The sequence below is a fragment of the Nannobrachium achirus genome (genome assembly GCF_963921795.1).
Source record: "Nannobrachium achirus genome assembly, chromosome: 23".
Classification (NCBI taxonomy): Eukaryota; Metazoa; Chordata; class Actinopteri; order Myctophiformes; family Myctophidae; genus Nannobrachium; species Nannobrachium achirus.
The window spans coordinates 51,099,306-51,126,277 of NC_137830.1; the positions used below are offsets into that span (position 1 = coordinate 51,099,306).

The window sequence follows — 26,972 nt, forward strand, 5'->3', positions numbered from 1 at the left end:
CGTGCAACTTCTGCGCAACAATGCACGATGGGATGTTGGAAAGTTGTGGATAGGATCATGTCCAAACATATCTCCAATGATGTCAGAAGAGCAGCAAGCAGGAAATCCTGGGAGTTCATTTAGAACTTCAGAATAAAAATATTGAATGTGATCATTTGTGTTCCAGTCAGCCTCTCAGCTTTGTGTCTGTCGTGTGACCATCTGACGTCCCGTTCACGTGAGATGTCACATTGTGTCTTCTCGCGGTGTGTGGCATGCTTGTGTATTCATCGTCATCTTCAGTGTTTCACGCCACCACAGCAAAGCCAAAAGTTAAATATTTTGGTGAATTAACCCGTTTCCATTCTATCATCCAGTGTAGTTCACTTTGGAAAATGTTGCATAGAAGTAAACCCACACCTGTACTGTATATAACAGGAAGTGTATCCATGGCGATGGCTTGGCCTCGATGTCCACTGTCCAATCAGATCCATTACAGTTTTTGCACGTTTAATCCGATCAGAGGGTGAAGGTGGGCGGGGCTACAGCGCTGATGTCATCGGTAGGCGAGTGTGGAGAATGACAGACAGGCGAGAAACAGAGCGCCAGACAGCGAGATGACACTCGCCCCACCACAGTCCTTGGCGTTCTCCTACACAGACAAGAAACATGTGAGATGGACACAATTATTTAGGGCCTTGAGTTATTGAATGCTTAAACTATTGAAAAATAGCAGATCTACAAGCTCACAGCGCGGCACCGAGTGCCGCGATGCGATCTTGTAGATCTGCTATTTTTGAAAAAGTCGTAAAAAAAAATTGTGCAAATCTTTGAATATATGTATTTTCAAAGCGAAAGTTTGTAACTCAAATTTTGCTTCTGGGGGGTGGTCCCTGGAACTAAATATTTTGAGATGGGGGTCCGTGGCCAAATAAATATCATTTTGGGGGTCCTTGACATGAAAAAGTTTGAGAACCACTGACATAGTAGTCTCTCAAGAACAGACTAACTGAGCTCCAGTTGAAGTGAAAAGGACCTTTTCTTTGACGATGGCTGGCCAGATTGCTGACATAGAAACGTAGGGCTTTCAAGAAACCTTAGAAGGATTCTTATAGATAATTATAGAATCGGGCCAAAATTCTATAATTTTCACGACCTTTCAAAAATAGCAGATCTACAAGCTCGCAGCGCGGCACTCGGTGCCGCGCTGCGAGCTTGTATATCTGCTATTTTTCAATAGTTAAAGCATAAAATAATGATACACAATAATGTGTATCCGTTCTAAATGGGTTAAAAAAAAACAATAGTGGAAGCAGGGGTCATCAATATGTCGCTACACAGACAAATGTGTCTGGGGCTTCTTTTTTTTCTCTCTTTTTTTAACACGACATTTGTTGTTACGGTATTTTGATCATGAGACCCAGTTACAGTTACAGTTACAGTCAGTCAGTCTGACACTGATTTACACATCAGGAGTCCACTGGTACAGTGATTATTAAACTGGTACAGTGATTATTAAACTGGTTCAGTGAATATTAAACTGGTACAGTGAATATTAAACTGGTTCAGTGATTATTAAACTGGTACAGTGATTATTAAACTGGTACAGTGAATATTAAACTGGTACAGTGATTATTAAACTGGTACAGTGATTATTAAACTGGTACAGTGATTATAAAACTGGTTCAGTGAATATTAAACTGGTACAGTGATTATTAAAATGGTACAGTGATTATTAAACTGGTTCAGTGATTATTAAACTGGTACAGTGATTATTAAACTGGTTCAGTGAATATTAAACTGGTACAGTGATTATTAAACTGGTTCAGTGAATATTAAACTGGTACAGTGATTATTAAACTGGTTCAGTGAATATTAAACTGGTACAGTGATTATTAAACTGGTTCAGTGAATATTAAACTGGTACAGTGATTATTAAACTGGTTCAGTGAATATTAAACTGGTACAGTGATTATTAAACTGGTTCAGTGAATATTAAACTGGTACAGTGATTATTAAACTGGTACAGTGATTATTAAACTGGTACAGTGAATATTAAACTGGTACAGTGATTATTAAACTGGTTCAGTGAATATTAAACTGGTACAGTGATTATTAAACTGGTTCAGTGAATATTAAACTGGTTCAGTGATTATTAAACTGGTACAGTGAATATTAAACTGGTACAGTGATTATTAAACTGGTACAGTGATTATTAAACTGGTTCAGTGAATATTAAACTGGTTCAGTGAATATTAAACTGGTACAGTGATTATTAAACTGGTACAGTGATTATTAAACTGGTACAGTGATTATTAAACTGGTACAGTGAATATTAAACTGGTACAGTGATTATTAAACTGGTTCAGTGAATATTAAACTGGTACAGTGATTATTAAACTGGTACAGTGATTATTAAACTGGTACAGTGAATATTAAACTGGTACAGTGATTATTAAACTGGTTCAGTGAATATTAAACTGGTACAGTGAATATTAAACTGGTACTGGTAATATTAACTCGTTCTCCTGCTACACCATCAACATGTGGAACGCCCTTCCTCAAGCCCTAAAGGAGAGCAAATCCCTAGCCTCCTTCAAAATTGGTATGAAAAGTCACCTTCAGACAGCTGCTACCCGTGACTTGTAAATAGATTAAGCCCCCATGCCCCCCCCCCCTTTTTTATTATTCTTTTTTCTGCCTTTGTATTTGATGTTATGCTTTTGAAACTGATATTATCCTAGATAAAGTACTATGTTCTATCCGTCTGTCTTTCAATGTTATATGAGATACTTAAAGTGTGGTTCCTGTGGAAATAAGCCTCGGCTTTCTAGGATCTCCTTTTAGTTGACCTTGTACCAGTGATTTGTACTGTCATGAAACTGTACTTTTTTCTATTGCAAACTTCTAATAAATTCTTCAATCAATCAATCAATCAAGTACAGTGATTATTAAACTGGTACAGTGATTATTAAACTGGTACAGTGAATATTAAACTGGTACAGTGATTATTAAACTGGTACAGTGATTATTAAACTGGTACAGTGAATATTAAACTGGTTCAGTGAATATTAAACTGGTTCAGTGAATATTAAACTGGTACAGTGATTATTAAACTGGTACAGTGAATATTAAACTGGTACAGTGATTATTAAACTGGTACAGTGATTATTAAACTGGTACAGTGAATATTAAACTGGTTCAGTGAATATTAAACTGGTTCAGTGAATATTAAACTGGTTCAGTGAATATTAAACTGGTACAGTGATTATTAAACTGGTTCAGTGATTATTAAACTGGTACAGTGAATATTAAACTGGTTCAGTGAATATTAAACTGGTACAGTGAATATTAAACTGGTTCAGTGATTATTAAACTGGTACAGTGATTATTAAACTGGTACAGTGATTATTAAACTGGTACAGTGATTATTAAACTGGTACAGTGAATATTAAACTGGTACAGTGATTATTAAATGTTTTATTTTCATGGACCCCCATAACTCTGAGTTATGGAGTTAAAGGACAACTTTAGTTTTTTACAACAAGGGTTCATATTTTGGATTTTAGATTTTAGAAAAGATGAGTGTAAAAATGTTTTCATTTGCTTCTTTCTGTCGTTTTTGTGATTTTAACGATTTTGATTTGCATGCATGACCCCAGGTTGGGGCCATGCATGCAAGTGGCTAAATATGTATTTTTAGACACAAGCCCATTCCCAAGATGCACTGCAATCTTTCATGGTCAGATATATGGGGGCTGGTGTAAATAGTAACGAAGAAATTGCCGGCTTATTGTGTCTAAAAAGACATAATTAGCCACTTGTACGCATGCCCTCAAACACTGAAATCAAAATAGTAAAATCGCTAAAACAACAGAAAGAAGTAAATGATAACATTCTAACACTCATCTTTTCTTTTCTCTAATGACTATCTAAAATATGAACCCTTGTAAAAAAACAAAGTTGTCCTTTAATCGTCGATCTGTGTGTGTGTGTGTGTGTGTGTGTGTGTGTGTGTGTGTGTGTGTGTGTGTGTGTGTGTGTGTGTGTGTGTGTGTGTTTATTTGGGTGGGTGGGTGCTGACCTTAGGGTGGTAGGCGTGGCAGGACTCGGGGCGTCTGCGGATCTTCTGTGACCTCATCCTGTCACACTTCACAGAGGCGTTATGTGCCATGTGGTCAAGGACACAACCTAGACACTGTATGTAGACTGTAACATAACTATCTATAACTATATATGTATGTAGACTGGTGTAGACTGATGGATAGATGGATAGTTATGTGCCATGTGGTCAAGGACACACACTAGAGACTCTGAAGGGTCACTGACGCGTGATTATGGATCCCACTGGGAAAGATGGATAAACACGCCCCGGACTCATTTTTGAAGCTTGTGATTGGCTGAACCGGATGTAGGGAGCGCTCCATTGTGGTCACTTGGACCGCGGCAGAGGTGCACCAAAACCTAAACCTATCCTTAAACCTAACCCTAACCTTAACCTCAGTAAAACCAACGCTGGTGAATGCTAACCTGGTGAAATGCTAACCTGCCGACGCGGCTGATAACGAGCGCTATGTACCGTTTCCATCCATCTCTCCAGTGGGATCCATAATCAGGCGTCACTGACAGCTGAGAGGTTAAAGGGATATTTCAAAAAAGGCACCAGAACCAAGGACGGGTGTTTTTGCGGCGAATCTAAACATGATTAAAATGGAGTTTGAAGATGGCTTTGTGCACTGAATCAAGCAACTTAAAAACAATAAAATGACCCAAAACATGTTTTGAAAGTGAAAGTGAAATATCCCTTTAAGGCACAAACTGTATAAGCTCTGCTGCTTGACATGTGGGGCCGGGATTACTTTTTCTACATGTCACTCCTGTATCTCTGCACTGGAACCATCAATAATGGGAGAAAAGCCTGAACAAATAAAAAATAATGAAAATGTATTTAGAACATACGGTATAAAGTATATAGGGGCTTAGACACACGCACACGCGCACACACACGCACACGCACACGCACACACGCACGCACGCACGCACGCGCACACACACACACACACACACACACACACACACACACACACACACAGTGAAGGATATATTTGACCTCTATGGGGTTGAGGTTGATGTTAGGGTGATGCCTGCTGCAGTCACAGTCAGCCTGAGCTACGACCATCAACAGGTTACTGTCTGGGACCTGCTGTACCACAAACATCCTGACGCACGCACGCACACAATTACACGCACGCACGCACGCACGCACGCACGCACGCACGCACACACACACACACACACACACACACACACACACACACACACACACACACACACACACACACACACACACGAAACAGAGAAAAGGGGGGGAAAAGGGAAGAACAAACATTATTTTAAGACACTGTGTAACATAACTGAATGCACCACCACTTATGGCCTCATGGGGGCACTGCCACACCTTTAGACCAGAAGGCTCCAAAGTGTGTGTGGTCCTGTGTTCAATTCATTAAGATGATGCAAGTCTGAGCTCTGAGCACTGATAGTTGGTCTGCTCATTCTTTCTACAATCAACAATCTCTTCATCCAAAATAGCTATTTTATCAAGTCCAGTTGAGCACTGAGCAGTACCATGCAGTGGAAAAGCACCAAACCTCAATGCAATGTCCCCCAAATTATCATAAGCAAGTGTGTGTGTGTGTGTGTGTGTGTGTGTGTGTGTGTGTGTGTGTGTGTGTGTGTGTGCGTGCGTGCGTGCGTGCGTGCGTGCGTGCGTGCGTGCGTGCGTGTTCTCTTACTTCTGACAGCGTCCACATTTAATGATGCTGTTGGTTTCTTTGACCGATGGCTCGTAAACGAAGCTGGGATACTCAGTGTCACACGGCTGTAACATCTCTCCCTTCTTCTTATGAGCTGAAGCTGTAAGAAGAGCACAGTGGAGATCATAAGATAGTAGTAGAGTAGATCAGTGGTTTTCAACCTTTTCAGGCTGCGACCCCCAAAATAATCATATTTTAACTGGAGACCCCCCACCCTGACGAGCACTAGTGGAAGAAATATGTAACAAAAATAGGCTAATGTGTTCACTTTCGGCAGAAAGCGTGAACATTTGCACCTAAGGGTATTTTTGTGCGCCGAATTCAAAAATTGACGGTCCCAATCACTTTTCCCATGGGATCTGGTGGCTCTAATTCACTTACCATACTAGGGAAAAAAGACCCCCCAAAAATCTTCTTTAAATAGCATGTGAGGGGTCTCTAGGGGGTTTTCATGATTATGAATCCATTGCAAGCATTTGTTTTGCACGAAAAACATTCCTTGGGCAAGAAATGGACCCTACACAACTGTGAAAAGTGATGACTCGTCACTAAACCATAGTTTTGTGGGGTCCATTTCTTGCCCAAGGAATGTTTTTGTGCAAAACAAATGCTTGGAATGGATTCAGAATCATGAAATCCCCCTAGAATAGATAGACCCCTCACATGCTATACTTAAAGAAGATTTTTGGGGGGTCTTTTTTTCCTAACCCTAACCTTAGGTAAGTGAATTAGAGAAAAGTGAATTTGAGAAAAGTGCTTGGGACCGTCAATTTTTGAATTCAGCGCACAAAAATACCCCTAGGTGCAAATTTTCACGCTTTCTGCCGGAAGTGAACACCTTTTTCACATATTTCTCCCACTACACTAAGAGTTGAGACATTACATTTTCTATAACACGGTTCTATTGTGAAAATAGCAGATCTACATGCTCACAACGCGGCGTTGTGAGCATGTAGATCTGCTATTTTCACAATTTCTACCTCTAATATTTTACAATTTGGCCAATGTTTAATTTGTCATTTTAGAGATATTAAAAAGTCCTTAAATTGTCACTTTAGAAACGTGCAGATACCCTCTATACACTTAAACTTTATGTTGGTTTGTTTACTGTTGAGAAAGTAAACAACAGCCAATCATCCGGGGACCACCCAAAATAATTCGGGGACCCCCCTGTGTTATCATTTAGTCACAAGGTGCAAATAGCCAATCTACAAGCTGCATGACGTGCTTTGAGCTTTTAAATCGTAACATAAAAAAGGACTTTTTTTATGACGATGATGCTGATGACGAATGATGAAAGTGGGTACTCACACACTGAGAAGGAAGCCTTGGCTGAATGTAGAGATGGAAGGAGGAGGACACAGAGGAGGAGGAGAGGATGTTTGATGATGAAGAGGATGATGGTGGCCATGAGGATGAAGAGGATGGTCAGGGTGGTGGGCATCATGATGATGATGATGATGATGGTGATGATGATGATGATGGTGATGGTGATGGTGATGATGATGATGATGATGATGATGATGATGGTGATGATGATGATGATGATGATGGTGGTGATGATGATGGTGATGGTGATGATGATGATGATGATGATGATGATGATGATGATGGTGGTGATGATGGTGATGATGATGATGATGGTGATGGTGATGATGATGATGATGATGATGATGATGGTGGTGATGAAGAGGATGATGGTGGCGATGAGGATGAAGAGGATGGTCAGGGTGGTGGGCATCATGATGATGATGATGATGATGATGGTGATGGTGATGGTGGTGATGGTGATGATGATGATGATGATGATGATGATGATGATGATGATGATGATGATGGTGGTGATGATGGTGATGATGATGATGATGGTGATGGTGATGATGATGATGATGATGATGATGATGGTGATGAAGAGGATGATGGTGGCGATGAGGATGAAGAGGATGGTCAGGGTGGTGGGCATCATGATGATGATGATGATGATGGTGGGGATGATGATGATGGTGATGGTGGTGGTGATGATGATGATGATGATGATGATGATGATGATGATGATGATGGTGATGATGGTGGTGATGATGATGATGGTGATGATGGTGGTGATGATGATGATGATGGTGATGATGGTGATGATGATGATGATGATGATGATGAAGAGGATGATGGTGGCGATGAGGATGAAGAGGATGGTCAGGGTGGTGGGCATCATGATGATGATGATGATGATGATGGTGGGGATGATGATGATGGTGATGGTGGTGGTGATGATGATGATGATGATGATGATGATGATGATGATGATGATGATGGTGATGATGGTGGTGATGATGATGATGATGATGGCACGGTGGAGTGAAGAGACAGGTGACATGACAGAACAGTGAACAGTAACACAAGTGTTATGTATTTTGTTGTGGTTCATATCATCTTTTTATCAATACATATTGATGACTAACTGACCACCTGACCCCACAGCTCGTGCCATGTCATGTACAGTACAGTACCCACAAGGCCAGGCTTCTGTCTGGTAGAACTGAGGCCTTATCTACTGCCATGGAGCCTGTAACTAAAACAATGAGAATTGTTTTTGGTTTATAAGGCTCACCCTGGAAGGACATCCCTTCAGCAACCTATGAACTCTTTGCCACGTATATGGAACCCACTTGTGGACAAGAAACATATCCTATGAACTGTTGAAACGTCATCCATTGACTGACCAAATGACCATAACTTATACTCATGTCAAAACATCACTTGTCAGAGAGAGCACGAACCATTGAACCATTATTTCTGTACTGTACCTGTCTTGAATTCTCTCTCTCCAGTAAACATTACATTCTCACTCTGATCACTCTCCTCTCCTGTCTCTTATTTCTTTGTGATGGATTAATGTATCTCATAGGGGAATAAGAAGTTGTTTACAAATAATATATTTATCAAACAAAGCAACAAAAACTATATGTCAAACCAATACCTTTACCTGTTTTTTCCCCCACATTTCTTTACATGTTTTATGTTTCTGTTGTTCACAGAAATTTTAACCCAATTAATATATTTTATTTTATTTTATATATATATATATATACAGTATATATATATATATATTTTAATGCCCTTCACCCATAAAGGGGATAAACTAAAATAGACTAAATTAATTTCATTCATGTATCCTGTGGAGTCTCACTCCAGTCTCACTCCAGTCTCACTCCAGTCTCACTCCAGTCCCGCCGGTCTTAGTAGGTTTTCCTACAGGGGGAGCCAGATTGAGGAGTCTAGAGTGCAGCACCTCAAACAGCCTACAGGGGGAGCCAGAGTGAGGAGCCTAGAGTGCAGCACCTCAAACAGAGTGAGGAGCCTAGAGTGCAGCACCTCAAACAGCCCACAGGGGGAGCCAGAGTGAGGAGCCTAGAGTGCAGCACCTCAAACAGCCTACAGGGGGAGCCAGAGTGAGGAGCCTAGAGTGCAGCACCTCAAACAGAGTGAGGAGCCTAGAGTGCAGCACCTCAAACAGCCCACAGGGGGAGCCAGAGTGAGGAGCCTAGAGTGCAGCACCTCAAACAGCCCACAGGGGGAGCCAGAGTGAGGAGCCTAGAGCGCAGCACCTCAAACAGCCCACAGGGGGAGCCAGAGTGAGGAGCCTATAGAGCGCAGCACCTCAAACAGCCCACAGGGGGAGCCAGAGTGAGGAGCCTAGAGCGCAGCACCTCAAACAGCCCACAGGGGGAGCCAGAGTGAGGAGCCTAGAGTGCAGCACCTCAAACAGCCCACAGGGGGAGCCAGAGTGAGGAGCCTAGAGCGCAGCACCTCAAACAGCCCACAGGGGGAGCCAGAGTGAGGCACCTTAAACAGCCTACAGGGGGAGCCAGAGTGAGGAGCCTAGAGTGCAGCACCTCAAACAGCCCACAGGGGGAGCCAGAGTGAGGCACCTCAAACAGCCTACAGGGGGAGCCAGAGTGAGGAGCCTAGAGTGCAGCACCTCAAACAGCCCACAGGGGGAGCCAGAGTGAGGAGCCTAGAGCGCAGCACCTCCTCACTGCTCACTCCCTGGGGAAACACCGTCCGGTGGCACCGATGTACCACCCTAACCCTGTACCACCGATGTACCACCGATGTACCACCGATGTACCACCGATGTACCACCCTAACCCTGTACCACCCTAACCCTGTACCACCCTAACCCTGTACCACCCTAACCCTGTACCACCCTAACCATGTACCACCCTAACCCTGTACCACCCTAACCCTGTACCACCCTAACCCTGTACCACCCTAACCCTGTACCACCCTAACCCTGTACCACCCTAACCCTGTACCACCCTAACCCTGTACCACCCTAACCCTGTACCACCCTAACTCTGTACCACCCTAACCCTGTACCACCCTAACCCTGTACCACCCTAACCCTGTACCACCCTAACCCTGTACCACCCTAACCCTGTACCACCCTAACCCTGTACCACCCTAACCCTGTACCACCCTAACCTAACCCTGTACCACCCTAACCCTGTACCACCCTAACCTAACCCTGTACCACCCTAACCTAACCCTGTACCACCCTAACCCTGTACCACCCTAACCTAACCCTGTACCACCCTAACCCTGTACCACCCTAACCTAACCCTGTACCACCCTAACCTAACCCTGTACCACCCTAACCCTGTACCACCCTAACCCTGTACCACCCTAACCCTGTACCACCCTAACCTAACCCTGTACCACCCTAACCCTGTACCACCCTAACCTAACCCTGTACCACCCTAACCTAACCCTGTACCACCCTAACCCTGTACCACCCTAACCCTGTACCACCCTAACCCTGTAGCACCCTAACCCTGTACCACCCTAACCCTGTACCACCCTAACCCTGTACCACCCTAACCCTGTACCACCCTAACCCTGTACCACCCTAACCCTGTACCACCCTAACCCTGTACCACCCTAACCCTGTACCACCCTAACCCTGTACCACCCTAACTCTGTACCACCCTAACCCTGTACCACCCTAACCCTGTACCACCCTAACCCTGTACCACCCTAACCCTGTACCACCCTAACCCTGTACCACCCTAACCCTGTACCACCCTAACCCTGTACCACCCTAACCCTGTGCATGAAGCCTGCTCCCCTTGTCCCCAGAGCTACTAGGGGTGTAACGATATAGTAACTGTATCGAAATATAGTTTTTAACTTAAAAAATCTAATCGAAATGAAAACAGCTAAAATCGAATCGTATCATTTTATTTTGTATCGTATCGAATCGGCAGTGCAAAGAATCGATTGTATCGATACTACCTACTTGTGCATTGTATTTAGCATTTTTAAGGAGAAAAAATGAAAAGGAGGGGTTTAATTACTTTTCCTTTCCATATAGCTACACTGGTCTATTGATAAATGTGTGTAATCTCTGGTGCGGGTTTGTCAATATACAATGTCCATGTATTTGGCAGATAATCACTGTGTTTACTTATTTATATCCATAATAATACATGTTTCCCTTAAAAACCTGCACTATCCACACCTTTCACAGAGATTTTATTTCTTTGCTAAATAGTTACATATATCGATTTTAAATCATTGAATCGAATCGTATCGTATCGCATCGCCATGAATGAACCAATATCGTCCATGTATCGTATCGTCAACCATGTATCGTGATATTTATCGAATCACTATTAAAATGTATCGTTACACCGCTACTACTTACCCCTGACTTCGGAAGAATTTAAGTTTAAATTTGCATGATATGCAGGCAAGCCCCTCACTCAATGAACTTTGTTGATTTCCCCCGAATAAACTGTTTGAAGCCTTGCCTGTGTTTTCTGTGCTGGGTTGGGTCAGACCGGACGCCACCGTAAACATATCCGTTATGGACGCTGCTATATTCAGTGAAAGCTTTCCCCAGGATATGGATGCTGGGGTGTGGTTATACACCAGCGGTTCTGGGGTGTGGTTATACACCAGCGGTTCTGGGGTGTGGTTATACACCAGCGGTTCTGGGGTGTGGTTATACACCAGCGGTTCTGGGGTGTGGTTATACACCAGCGGTTCTGGGGTGTGGTTATACACCAGGGTGTGGTTATACACCAGGGTGTGGTTATACACCAGGGTGTGGTTATACACCAGGGTGTGGTTATATTTATACCCAACGGTTCCCACACAGTGTGGAGACACACTGCTGTGCTGTGAGACAGTGTGTCTTGGGACTTAGTGAAAAAACATTATTGCAAGAAATGTAATACAAAACATAAATCTTTTTATTGAATATATCTGTACGTTGCATGCACAGATGCACTCATGATTTCCCAGCAGAGCCAATTCTACAAATGGATGTGAAATGAAATATATTTTGAATGCAAGACTCTTACTTTTGCCATTCATTTTCATTTAACCAGGCAGGCAATATTAAGAACAGTCTTATTTACAACTGCAGCCTGGCCAGAGTATTTCTCCACGGTGCTGATGCCACTTCTACTAAAGTAAAAAGTCGGCTGTCTTCTTCCACCAGCGATTATGCGTCAGTAATCATTTGTTGCCGAAACTTTGTTTGGCTTCCCGTTTGCCTGCACACAGGGACGTGCTGGGCCCCTGATTCAGCCCGGGAAAAAGAGTTGTAGAGGCCCTCATTGCGTGCTATAGAGAGAGAGATCTCTCTCTATAGCGCTGCTGCTACTCAAAGATTTGCCATTTCTGTACATGAGTTATATTTCGTTGTTGTCGGGTGGAAACCTTGTATGTCAAAAACTGTTTGTTTTGTATTTATCATTTTAAAAATGATTTACACTAGTGAAAACAGCTGATCTACAAGCACACAACGCCTCGCACCGCGAGGCGTTGTCTGCTTGTAGATCTGCTGTTTTCACTACTTTTGTGCGACGACCGCCTTGTATGATGAAGCAGGGCTTTGCTTTGCTAAATCTACAAATTTGAAACTTGGAGATACAAGGTTTCTGCCCGACAGTGACGATTTACTTTGTTGGCCGCCCAGACCCCAAAATGGAACGAAGGCCTACATTTTATTTATTTATTTTTCCTAATGGCCGGCCTGGACCGGCCGGGAATGAACCGGCCGTTTGGGAGTTGTCCCGCTTTTCCCAATGGCCAGCACGGCCCTGACTTTTACTTATTGTCTGTGCTCGTCTGCCTTCTTCATCTTCTGCCAGTCTTGTGTCTTGCCAGCAGTGATGCCAGATTTTGTGAGAGAGATAAGCAACTATAGGTCTATGAAAACAAGCCCAAGAGAAGCGACTAGGCCACATGAGCACTTTAAAGAGGCGGTGCCATAGTTTTGTACTTTTTCTGTTTTTCATGTGTCAAGGAGGTTGAAAGTACTTCATTAGACCCCCTGGTGTGGTTTGTATGAGCAATTATGTATTCTCTTAGTATTTGTTTGTTTTCTTTGGAGGCTGCCACCTTGTGGTCAAAAGTGTCAGTTAAAAAAACACAGATACGATTACATCACAGAATCAACTCCTCCCATAATTACCATTCACCCAACACTGTGGGGTGTGGCTAACTTCAGCTGGGTCACCACCCACCATGACATCCATGCATACTTAATGAACTGGGGGTGTGGCCACATAAAAACCCAATTTTAACTCTTTCCATATACTTTTTTGGAGAAAAAAAATCCTCCTAGTATACTCATAATACCTGATAATCATGTTTTAGAGGGGGGGGAATCATGGCACCACCTCTTTAAACCTATGTGCGTCGGATATTTGAAAATAGCAGATCTACAAGATGGCATCGCAACGCATGGTGAGGTTGTAGTAGATTGTAGAATTTGAGCTTTGAATACACGATCCACAAATCCTGCTACAGAGGTCACTAAATACTTACATATATAGAATTGGAGGTCCTTGACATGAAAATGTTTGAGAAGAACATTGGAAGAAAGACCAAAATAAGCAACTACTCTTTAAAAACAAGCCCCAAAAAAGAAACACAACCCGCAACTATCGATAGTGAAAAGTAACTTTACAGAAAAACAAGACCAAAGTCGCTTACAATAAGCGGACATGGCAACTCTTTACAAACGACAGCTCAGCTCACTCTGTTCCGCGCCGCGCGGTTCTTCTGGCTCTGCTCATAATCAAAGTACTTCTCTATAAATCTGTGTTTGTGTCGGTGCCAGCAGTGTGCCTGAGCTCTGCTTGCTGGGCTCTAATAACTAAAGCTAACAACAGACATCATTCATCGGCTTTACCAACTGCCTCAGCACTTTCTGCTCACCATTTGTTTATTTTTAAACATGATTTATGAATAAAACTGACTTGACTTGGCAGCAGAGTGGCAGTAGTTTGTAATGGTAGTAGTAGTAGTAGTAGTAGTAGTAGTAGTAGTAGTAGTGATGGAAGATGGGCACAAAATACAAAAAAGTATTTGAAATACAAATTAAAGATAGGTATGTGAAATTCTTACCAGGATACTGTCACCAGGATAGTATCTTGGTGACAGTATCCTGGTCAGTGCTAGACCAAGTACTGACCAAGTATTGTTTTTTTTCCAAGATAGAAACAAGTTGTATTTTGACCTATTTCCCAACATAATGTTTTAAATAATGTTACAAATTCCTAGGAGTAAACATTCTACGGATGTCTGTAATAAGTGGTGGAATTATATTTTGCAGTGAAACAGCTGTTTATTCATTTTTAAAAATAAAATAAAATACTTTTTCCACCACTGACTGGTTTTCTGGGAAGCATCAGATGTTGAATATCGATGACCACATGGAAATGAGAGGATTAGTATCGTTTACCATTCAGAAGCTGTGGATTAGCAGGAAAGCAACGACTGTCCCTTACACCAGGGGTTTTCAAAGTGGGTGACGGGGCACCCTGGGGTGCCGTGACGGCAGTCCAGGGGTGCCGCGAGATCATTTGGTAGTATTTGAAATGTATTTGGACATTTAAAAATATATTTTGTGTGCCGTGACGGCAGTCCAGGGGTGCCGCGAGATCATTTGATAATATTTGAAATGTATTTGGACATTTAAAAATATATTTTGTATCATTTTAAACTTGAAGTACAAAGTTATTTTCAGTCTAACCAAAATGGCTGTTATCTCAACGTTTTCCTCGCAACATAATCACTAAAATATCGTCACTGTCGGGCAGAAACCTTGTATCTCCAAGTTTCAAATGTGTACGTCTTTTGCCCTGCTTCATCATACAAGACTGTCGCACAAAACTAGTGAAAACAGCCGATCTACAGATCGGCTGTTTTCACTAGTTTACTACATTTTATAGATGACAAATACAAAACGAACGGTTTTGGACATACAAGGTTTCCACCAGAGAACGAAATGATGCTATAAATATAAGGTGCTGGGAGTAATCTTGGGTGCCTCGGATTACAAAAATATATTCATGGGGTGCCCTGAGACAAAACAGTTTGGGAACCACTGCCTTACACCTCGGGAGGCCAGTATGAGCTCTGAGCACTGATAGTTGGTCTGCTCATGTTTTCTACAATCAACAATCTCTTCATCCAAAATAGCTATTTTATCAAGTCCAGTTGAGCACTGAGCAGTACCATGCAGTGGAAAAGCACCAAACCTCAATGCAATGTCCCCCAAATTATCATAAGCAAGTGTGTGTGTGTGTGTGTGTGTGTGTGTGTGTGCGTGTGTGCGTGCGTGCGTGCGTGCGTGCGTGCGTGCGTGCGTGCGTGCGTGCGTGCGTGCGTGCGTGTGTGCGTGCTGCGTGTGAACTTACCATCAGCAAAATGATCTGAGTGCCAAAGTCCACAAATATTGAACTCCAAGAGAAACCTGGACAGATGAGAGATGAGGGGATTATTTTATTATAATAGAACAAAAGAGAAGAACAGACCACCCATGTCAGTCACTGCTACTGTACTACAGTATGTAAGAAGAACAGACCACCCAGGTCAGTCACTGCTACTGTACTACAGTATGTAAGAGAAGAACAGACCACCCAGCTCAGTCACTGCTACTGTACTACAGTATGTAAGAGAAGAACAGACCACCCAGCTCAGTCACTGCTACTGTACTACAGTATGTAAGAGAAGAACAGACCACCCAGCTCAGTCACTGCTACTGTACTACAGTATGTAAGAACAGACCACCCAGGTCAGTCACTGCTACTGTACTACATACTGTACATACTGTACTACAGTATGTAAGAGAAGAACAGACCACCCAGCTCAGTCACTGCTACTGTACTACAGTATGTAAGAACAGACCACCCAGGTCAGTCACTGCTACTGTACTACATACTGTACATACTGTACTACAGTATGTAAGAGAAGAACAGACCACCCAGCTCAGTCACTGCTACTGTACTACAGTATGTAAGAACAGACCACCCAGGTCAGTCACTGCTACTGTACTACAGTATGTAAGAACAGACCACCCAGGTCAGTCACTGCTACTGTACTACAGTATGTAAGAGAAGAACAGACCACCCAGGTCAGTCACTGTTACTGTACTACAGTATGTAAGAAGAACAGACCACCCAGGTCAGTCACTGCTACTGTACTACAGTATGTAAGAAGAACAGACCACCCAGGTCAGTCACTGCTACTGTACTACAGTATGTAAGAACAGACCACCCAGGTCAGTCACTACTACTGTACTACAGTATGTAAGAACAGACCACCCAGGTCAGTCACTGCTACTGTACTACAGTATGTAAGAACAGACCACCCAGGTCAGTCACTGCTACTGTACTACAGTATGTAAGAACAGACCACCCAGGTCAGTCACTGCTACTGTACTACAGTATGTAAGAACAGACCACCCAGGTCAGTCACTGCTACTGTACTACAGTATGTAAGAACAGACCACCCAGGTCAGTCACTGCTACTGTACTACAGTATGTAAGAACAGACCACCCAGGTCAGTCACTGCTACTGTACTACAGTATGTAAGAGAAGAACAGACCACCCAGGTCAGTCACTGTTACTGTACTACAGTATGTAAGAAGAACAGACCACCCAGGTCAGTCACTGCTACTGTACTACAGTATGTAAGAAGAACAGACCACCCAGGTCAGTCACTGCTACTGTACTACAGTATGTAAGAAGAACAGACCACCCAGGTCAGTCACTGCTACTGTACTACAGTATGTAAGAACAGACCACCCAGGTCAGTCACTACTACTGTACTACAGTATGTAAGAACAGACCACCCAGGTCAGTCACTGCTACTGTACTACAGTATGTAAGAACAGACCACCCAGGTCAGTCACTGCTACTGTACTACAGTATGTAAGAACAGACCACCCAGGTCAGTCACTGCTACTGTACTACAGTATGTAAGAACAGACCACCCAGGTCAGTCACTACTACTGTACTACAGTATGTAAGAACAGACCACCCAGGTCAGTCACTGCTACTGTACTACAGTATGTAAGAACAGACCACCCAGGTCAGTCACTACTACTGTACTACAGTATGTAAGAACAGACCACCCAGGTCAGTCACTGCTACTGTACTACAGTATGTAAGAACAGACCACCCAGGTCAGTCACTACTACTGTACTACAGTATGTAAGAACAGACCACCCAGGTCAGTCACTGCTAATTGAGCGCAGGAAGTCATGACGTAGCTAGTTCAGGAGGGGCGAGCTAAGGGTTGACAGCGCGCCGGGGGGGCGGGGGCCAGCGGCCTCAGCCCCCCCCCTTTACCCAGAGTACATTAGACCTAGCTGCACAGCTATAGTCAGTTGCTAAGCTCAACGCTGCAGGACACACACAGGTGCCACACCTGTTGCTGCTGGAAGCTGTGCTGCTGCCCATGCACCGCTCCGAGAGGGTGCCTAACTTGGCTGAGTATTTCTGGCTGTTCCTGCTATCTACTATTGCTTATTTCATGTTCTTAGCTGCCAAACTAACTTAGTTAAGAAGCTGTGTTCTGGCCAGGTTGTATGGGAAGGTTGAGGTTGTTATTCTGGTAATCACTGAATGCTAGAAGCTGTGTTCTTGGCCAAGTCGCATGGGTAGTTTTGAGATTGTTATTCGGGTAATCGCTGAATTCTAAAGTTTCAAGGTCCATATTGTCTTGCTAAAGTTGCTGATGCCCCAGCTGAATTCTGTACTTCAGTCATGTTGCTAAAGCTAATCTAAAGGTGCTACGGGCTCGCTAACATGGCTAAATGTAAACTCAGGATCATAGAAAGTGGGCTGTGGCTACGGGCTAAATGCTAACTTATTTGTGCCCCGGTGGGCCTTTACTGGGCTACCATGAGTTAAGGTAATCTCAGTCGCTGGGTTTTGTCGATGATAGCGACAGTGTTTTTGCGACTGCACGGGCCGTATCGGCTAGCATGGAGCAACAGGTTCAATGTATAGTCAGCCAAGAGCTAGCCGGTGGCTATTGCTAGCCGGCTACTCCGGTAAGGATGCTGTTAGCTGGTAAAACAACGTGCTAGCCATGTTAAGGCATAGAGCGGCGGCCCCTCGTGATAACGTGGCTCCGTAGCAAGTATGAAACACGCCAGGAGGATTCAGTTTGTAGGTTGTTGTAGGTATCGGCAGCATTCACCTAGCATCCGAGCTAGCCGAGTTCATGTCAAGCGGTGGTTTACGGCATGACGTCGTCAGCGCATACTAAACGCTGGGGATGGGATATGTAGTTCGCTAGCATGTCAAGCCAGCTGGATTCCGTGCTACAGTCTAATGTGGCAGTCGTTTGTTGCTAATGCTAATTTAAGGTGCTTATGGGTTTCGCTAACGTTGCTAAAGATTAGCGGCTGTCCAGGCTGGGTTCAAGGCAAGGATTATGGCATAAAGGTTGGGTTCGTTGTTGTGGTAAACACGGCCGAGGTCTACTTCTAACTACTGCTTCATCAAGGTAATGGTGCTCTTTCCAGCTGAGTTTGCATACTACAGATCGAGACGGGAGCAGTTGCGGCTCCTGGCTAACGTTAAAATAACTTCAGTGTGCTTGGCTTGCTTGCGACCGTTCGCTAAGGTTAACTCAGTTGCTTGTGCTTATCGGGAACAGTGGTGTATTTGTCGGGAACAGTGGCGTATTGGTGTATTTTGTCAGCCGTATCTGCTACTGTTGAGCAGCGTTCCTTCCTTGCAGTCAGCCAGGGGCTAGCTTTGCTTGTTGTAAGCCGGCTAGCTTTAACTAATGTAAGGATAGCTGCTAGTTGGTAAAACAGCTTGCTAGCCATGTTCTAGGCGCAAGTATGGCCCCGTCTGAAAACGTTGCCTCTATAAACAGCTGCTGCTTATGAGGTGCTAGTTTGCTATACTTAGCAGCTACTAAATGGTTCCTGTCGCTGTATGTCTGCGTGGGCTCCTGGAAGGAGGAAAACCCGCAAGCTCATGGGTGCCACAGTTTACGTGCAAACAATGTTTTGCGTCCGCTAACGCTAGGCGTGCTGTCGGTCTTGACGTCACCAGTTGAACTCGCTAGTGCATGCAGGGAATCGTAGTCTTCTCTAAATGCTCGGTAGCTCCAGCTAATTATTCTCTTCAGTTTCAGCATCCATCAGCTGCAGCTCATCAGCTTCAGATACTAAATTATTCGTATCATTACAGCTCCAGGCTAGAGCACTTCTGGTCCGTAAGGTTATAGTATTGGGTCACATAGCTCACTGTATGTTCTAGTAGTGTTTCCGTAGCTGCTGCACTCGGCTTCAGTGCTGGTTACAGCTCACGCTCAAGCTGCTACATGACTGTTGTAACATCATGCGCATATCCAGGATTTCTCCTTATCCGTGGTGCCGCTATCTTGGAGGCTAAAATGGGCACATTATGGTGCTAGTGGCTCTTGCTGCCGCTGCTTCAGTCAGATACTAATGTCTCCTATAGTTTCAGCTATTGGTAGCTCCACTCAACCTGCGGCGGCGTGCTAGCATAACTGCTAATAATTACAGCTAAGGCTGATGCTTGGCTGCATCATGTTTTCTTTCAGCTCATGCTAAAGCTAATACTTGTTGGTTGCTAACATTCTGTTATTATTTCAGCAAGGTATTGTTTCTACTGCATGTCAAGCTGTTACCAGGGTGTTGAGTGTTTCTGCTAACATGTTGTCATTTCTGCTCCAGTATGGCAGCTCCAGGCTTAAGCGGCTCAGGTTCCACTAATCGTGTTTTACTTTATAGCTTCTTGCTGCGGCTGCTACATGTCTAACTGCTAACATAATTTCTATCCTTTCAGCTCGTGCTGGAGCTGCTGCATAGCTGCTACTACAGCAGGTCGCCATAGCAGCATGGCGCTGCAGCTGCTGAGGTTTTCTGCTAACATATTTATCATTACAGCTCCAGGCCGGAGCTGCGGCATGCCCCCTGCCACGGCATCAGGTTAGCATTGCAGATTTATGCTAAAGCGGCTACATGTTCCACTAAATCGCGTTTTTCTTTATAGCTTCGGGCCACGGCTGCTACATGTTGCTGCTAACATCTTGTTTGTCCTTTCAGCTTCTTGCTGGAGCTGCTGCATAGCGGTTGCTACAGCATGTCATCATGGCAGCGTCGCGCTGCAGCGGCTGAGTGTTTTCTGCTAACATGTTTATCTTTATAGTTTCGTCCACTACTGTATAATTCCATGAGACCAGTCAGGAGTCGGTTAGCACTGGAGAGGGCCAACTGCAGCTTCCGCTACCTCTGGCGCTACCATGAGCTGCCAGCCTGCCCGCCCGCCCGCCCGCCCGCCCGCCTGCCTGCCCGCCCGCCTGCCTGCACGCGCCATATTCAGCAGACGGAAGTGGCCTACCGCCAGCCCGCCTGCCTGCCTTCCCGCCTGCCTGCCTTCCCTCCTGCCTGTCGGCCCCCCGTCCGGCTGCCCGTCCACCTGCTACAGCATCAGTTAATGCTATTACTGCTGCTACCATGAGCATGAACCAGCGCTGCGTCGTGCTGGAAGCCGTGGTGCCGGCCCATCTTCCGGGGGCGCTGTCAGGCTGTGACCGTCGTCGCCACCGCCAGGTCGCAAGGGAACATGGGAAGCTGCAGTTTCAGCACCAGCGGTGGGAACTCCTTTCCCAGATGCGCTGAGGAGCCACACTCTAGCAGGTAAATAGCAACGTATTTGCTCGTTCGATTCCATGAGCGTTCAGCCGCTCTCTAAGCTTGCTAATAATAGGCAATCATAGTTACATAGCAGCGACTTACTTGTACTGAATGTTGGGCTTTAGCCGCTCTCTAGGCTTGCATAGCTTGCCTTAAAAGGTCAAGTCATGTATCTCGTGGAGATTCTTATTTGTGCAGCAGCAGACTCTGCAGCAGAGCGCTCTGTGGGCTGCGAAAATTTCTCTGTGATCCTAAAAGTCAGCGACCCTAGGCGTGGTTTCATTGTTATGGTCAGCTAAAGCTAAGATGGTATTTTCCGCAGCAAGCACATGCGGTCACCAAGGCCAGGCTTAAGATGTGACTAGCACATGGCCTCTGAAGACTGCAGCTCGCAGTCAAAATCAGGGAAGGTACACCAGTGTCAGTCGCAGAACTAACTCTCCCTTCTGTCCTTTCATGTCCATGCTGAACACCGGGCTGTCTGCCCGACGTCCTCGTCACACGAACCCCGGAGAGAGCTGCCAGATTTGCGGCCCGATCCTGCACGCCCAGCTATCAAGCACACACAACACAGGACTGACCGAAGCGTGATGGTTCCAAGCTGGAGTTGGACGCGCTTCAGTTAACGCTTCTGCTGCTGATGCTAATAGTGCTGCAGGCACTATTGGCAGGGTTGTTCCATAGGGTTTCACTATGCTGCTTCTGCTGCGTTTACCAGGGGCATGTGCCCCCGATAGGTTGCGTGCTCAATTGCTGCTGCTGCTGCGTTTAATCGGGGCACCCGCCCCTGATAGGTTGCATGTTTACGTGCTGCTCTGTTGCGCTTCACAGGTCTTTGATTGCGTCAAGCTGAGAGTAATCAGGGCGCTTCAGGCGGAGCCATGTATACTGTGGGAGGTTTTCTTCCCTAGCAAAGCAAGGTGGTCGGGGGTGGTAGAATATTAAAAAGGGCTGCATAAATCATGTATAAAAAAATATAAAATGCATAAAAATAAAAAATAAAAAATTAAATGTATATAAATTAATAAAGTATTCTGGGTGCTGGGCGCAATGTTTTTGTATGCTTAGATAGGTTAGTTTAGTTATATGCGCTTCTGGTCACAGCAGTGTCCAAGCTGTTAGGCCCGCGGAAACAAATCATCCTCACCGATGATTAGGAGCCTTATGGATTCTAAAGCATTGCGTGTTTTGGGGGGGGACCCGCGTGGGTCCTTTCTTTGGGGGTATCGGATCATGTGTCCACGGAGAGCTTAATTCACGATATAACGTTATATATATCGTGACCCGCGGTACACTGATCCGATGGTAGAATCCATATGCCACTCCTAGGTTCCGCTTGAAGTTTAGATAGTGCTGCATTTATCCATGCTTGCTGCTTATTTCATTATGCTATCTGCTGCTCATGTCATTAGTTGCTGCTGTATTTGCTGCTTATCTCTATGTGCTATATTGCTGCTTGTATGCTTCATTCTTGTCAATAAAGCCCATTCAACCTAATGGTCGTCCCTCCTGAAATTGAGCGCAGGAAGTCATGACGTAGCTAGTTCAGGAGGGGCGAGCTAAGGGTTGACAGCGCGCCGGGGGGGCGGGGGCCAGCGGCCTCAGCCCCCCCCCCTTTACCCAGAGTACATTAGACCTAGCTGCACAGCTATAGTCAGTTGCTAAGCTCAACGCTGCCCCACCGCCATCCCCAGCGTCCACCTCAATGGATTATGCTTATCCCCGCTGGGGGTATCGGATCATGTGTCCACGGAGAGCTTAATTCACGATATAACGTTATATATATCGTGACCCGCGGTACACTGATCCGATGGTAGAATCCATATGCCACTCCTAGGTTCCGCTTGAAGTTTAGATAGTGCTGCATTTATCCATGCTTGCTGCTTATTTCATTATGCTATCTGCTGCTCATGTCATTAGTTGCTGCTGTATTTGCTGCTTATCTCTATGTGCTATATTGCTGCTTGTATGCTTCATTCTTGTCAATAAAGCCCATTCAACCTAATGGTCGTCCCTCCTGAACTGTACTACAGTATGTAAGAACAGACCACCCAGCTCAGTCACTGCTACTGTACTACAGTATGTAAGAGAAGAACAGACCACCCAGGTCAGTCACTGTTACTGTACTACAGTATGTAAGAACAGACCACCCAGCTCAGTCACTGCTACTGTACTACAGTATGTAAGAAGAACAGACCACCCAGGTCAGTCACTGCTACTGTACTACAGTATGTAAGAAGAACAGACCACCCAGGTCAGTCACTGCTACTGTACTACAGTATGTAAGAAGAACAGACCACCCAGGTCAGTCACTGCTACTGTACTACAGTATGTAAGAAGAACAGACCACCCAGGTCAGTCACTGCTACTGTACTACAGTATGTAAGAACAGACCACCCAGGTCAGTCACTACTACTGTACTACAGTATGTAAGAACAGACCACCCAGGTCAGTCACTACTACTGTACTACAGTATGTAAGAACAGACCACCCAGGTCAGTCACTGTTACTGTACTACAGTATGTAAGAACAGACCACCCAGGTCAGTCACTGTTACTGTACTACAGTATGTAAGAACAGACCACCCAGGTCAGTCACTACTACTGTACTACAGTATGTAAGAACAGACCACCCAGGTCAGTCACTGCTACTGTACTACAGTATGTAAGAACAGACCACCCAGGTCAGTCACTGCTACTGTACTACATACTGTACATACTGTACTACAGTATGTAAGAGAAGAACAGACCACCCAGGTCAGTCACTGCTACTGTACTACAGTATGTAAGAAGAACAGACCACCCAGGTCAGTCACTGCTACTGTACTACAGTATGTAAGAAGAACAGACCACCCAGGTCAGTCACTGCTACTGTACTACAGTATGTAAGAAGAACAGACCACCCAGGTCAGTCACTGCTACTGTACTACAGTATGTAAGAACAGACCACCCAGGTCAGTCACTGCTACTGTACTACAGTATGTAAGAACAGACCACCCAGGTCAGTCACTGCTACTGTACTACAGTATGTAAGAACAGACCACCCAGGTCAGTCACTGACACTGTACTACAGTATGTAAGAACAGACCACCCAGCTCAGTCACTGCTACTGTACTACAGTATGTAAGAACAGACCACCCAGGTCAGTCACTGCTACTGTACTACATACTGTACATACTGTACTACAGTATGTAAGAACAGACCACCCAGGTCAGTCACTGCTACTGTACTACAGTATGTAAGAAGAACAGACCACCCAGGTCAGTCACTGCTACTGTACTACATACTGTACATACTGTACTACAGTATGTAAGCCTACTTCTATTCATGGAAGGTACAGTCAGTATTTAGTGTCACCCAGGGACGTGCTGGGCCCCTGATTCAGCCCGGGAAAAAGAGTTGGAGAGGCCCTCATTGCGCGCTATAGAGAGAGATCTCTCTCTATAGCGCTGCTGCTGCTACTCAAAGATTTGCCATTTCAGATGATGGCAAGTGACAAGCCAGTGGGCCTTATTACATGAGTTATATTTCGTCATTGTCGGGTGGAAACCCTGTATGTCCAAAACCATTTGAAAAATGATTTAAACTAGTGAAAACAGCCGATCTACAAGCACACAACGCCTCGCACCGCGAGGCGTTGTGTGCTTGTAGATCTGCTGTTTTCACTACCTTTGTGCGACAGACTTGTATGATGAAGCAGGGCTTTGCTTTGCGAAAAGATTTATACATTTGAAACTTGGAGATACGAGGTTTCTGCCCGACAGTGACGATACTTACTAGTATAGTTACTTTGTTGGCCGCCAGCCCCCAAAATGGAACGAAGGCCGACATTTTATTTTCAATTTTTTCCTAACGGCCGGCCTGGACCGGCCGGGAATGAACCGGCCGTTCGGGAGTTCGGGAGTTGTCCCGCTTTTCCCAATGGCCAGCACGTCCCTGGTGTCACCTGGCTGGGTGACAGATATGTTACTGTAGCTACGGTAAATTAACCACTTAAAGGAGCACCCATTTTCAACCTATATGGGATCCTCATATAATTGGTCCTCATACTAATGCTCATGAAAAATGGTACAATGTTCTTCTACTCTGTCTGTGGGTGCGTTCGGAAATGCGCACCATGTGTGTGCTCAGTTTAGTGAATGCAGTGGGTGGTGACGTTGTAGTGACTCAGTGTGGCCTATTTACCAACGACCAGTTAAGGGACAGCTTAAAAACAAACAAAAAAAACGACATTAAAAACAAATCCACAGCTACATTAAAAACACATCTCAAAACAAAACAATTCCTGGGCGGCCGACGCTCCTACAACAAGCGCATTAAAATCAGATCCCAGCAGCCAACGTTCCACTACTCATCATGACAAGAAGGGCCGGCAGCCAGAAGGAGGGCTTTGAGGAGCTCTTCATCATTCTGGGCTGCTGCTGGGTCACTACCAGGGGTGTCACACCAACCCTGGGCCCTGGGTACAAGGGTTCACTGCGGGCCCCCCATGAATGTTCTTCATAGGGGGAGGGGGTTTAAAGGACAACTTTGTTTTTTTACAACAAGGGTTCATATTTTAGATTGTAATTAGAGAAAAGAAAAAGTGAGTGTTAAAATGTTTTCATTTGCTTCGTTCTATTGTTTTATCACGTTTACCGTGCTAAAATGTGGGGCATGCGTACGCATCGGGGCATGCGTACAAGTGGCTAAATATGTATTTTTAGACACAATAAGCCAGCAGTTTCTTTATTGCTATTTACAGTAACACTTCTAGCCCCCATTAGTCACATCCAACCATGAAAGGTTGTGTTGTATCTTGGGAATGGGCTTATTCTGTGTAATATGACATATTTAGCCACTTGTACGCATGCCCCAAACCACTGAAATAATAATCTCTAAAACAATAGAAAGAAGTAAATGAAATCATTTTAACAATCACCTTTTATATATTCTTTAATTACAATCTAAAATATGAACCCTTGTTGTAAAAAACTACAGTTGTCCTTTAACCCATTTAGACTGGGAACACATTAAAGCGCGTGGTTTTGTGCTTTAACTATTGAAAAATAGCAGATAAGCTCACAGCTTGTAGATCTGCTATTTTTGAAAAATCGTGAAGGTTTGTGCGAGTCATTGAATATTTCAAATGTTTTCTGTCAGTGGTGCTCAAACCTTTTCATGTGAGGAACCGTCCGAAATGATATGTATTTGGCCACGGACCCCCATCTCAAAATATTTAGTTCCAGGGACCCCCCAGAAGCAAAATTTTAGTTACTAATGTTTGCTTAAAAAAAACACATATATTCAAAGATTTGCACACATTTTCACAACTTTTCAAAAATAGCAGATCTACAAGCTTGCAGCTGTGAGCTTGTATATCTGCTATTTTTCTATAGCTTAAACATTATTAGGGCACCCCACCTTGGGCCCTAGTAACTCAGTCCCACTTTTCCCCCCCTTGTGACGCCCCTGTCAGTATCCCATACAAGAGCTGGGTGAAGTTGAATATGATAATAGCATTTAATGACTTTAATGTGTGCATATAATAGTACTAAATTACATTACTGTATAGGACTTAATGACTTTAATGTGTGTATGCAATATAGTACTAAACTAGAAAGAGTCACACTTGCAAATGAATTCCGTCTTAAAGGGGAAGACCACCCATTTTCAATATTGAACTGTGTCATTAATATACCTTAGAGGAGTTGTGTGGAAATAGAAAAAAAGTTCCCTCCCTTCTGTGTTGCCTAGAACTGAAAGATTGATTGTGGGGTTTGTATTGTAAAGTACAACTTGATGACATCACACATTGTACTTTACAATACAAACCCCAAAATCAATCCTCCAGTTCTAGGCAACACAGAAGAGGGGGAAGTTTTTTTCTATTTCCACACAACTCCTCTAAGGTATATTAATGACACAGTTCAATATTGAAAATGGGTTGTCTTCCCCTTTAACCATTAGAACTTTCCCCATTGAAGTCAATAGGGAAGATTAATTCACTTTGCCATATATGGCCATATTTCATATTGATGTCACCAGGGATCTCCAGATATGGCCACTCTGTTTATGCCCATATATGGATATCCCTGATGAGATCAATATTAATTGATTAGTGCGGTGCCTGGTGGTGTGATGTCATTCTGATCGGTGGTTGTCCAGAACCGACGGTCTGACCGCTATGGCCATATATAGGCATATACTTT

The 26,972-nt window shown here is 44.3% G+C and overlaps 1 protein-coding gene across 1 annotated transcript in view; it reads right to left on the reverse strand.

The window, feature by feature from the left end:
• Positions 1-535: 535 nt before the first annotated feature.
• Positions 536-26,972, reverse strand: part of LOC308308979 (voltage-dependent calcium channel subunit alpha-2/delta-4-like) — a gene marked incomplete at both ends in the record, with an annotated part of 186,120 nt that continues 159,683 nt past the window's right edge. The window contains 6 exons of the mRNA XM_080754432.1: positions 536-631; positions 4,064-4,144; positions 5,081-5,198; positions 5,775-5,895; positions 7,107-7,127; positions 15,512-15,567. Of these exons, the coding sequence (XP_080610558.1) occupies positions 536-631; positions 4,064-4,144; positions 5,081-5,198; positions 5,775-5,895; positions 7,107-7,127; positions 15,512-15,567 (493 nt within the window). The remainder of the gene's footprint in view (positions 632-4,063; positions 4,145-5,080; positions 5,199-5,774; positions 5,896-7,106; positions 7,128-15,511; positions 15,568-26,972) is intronic.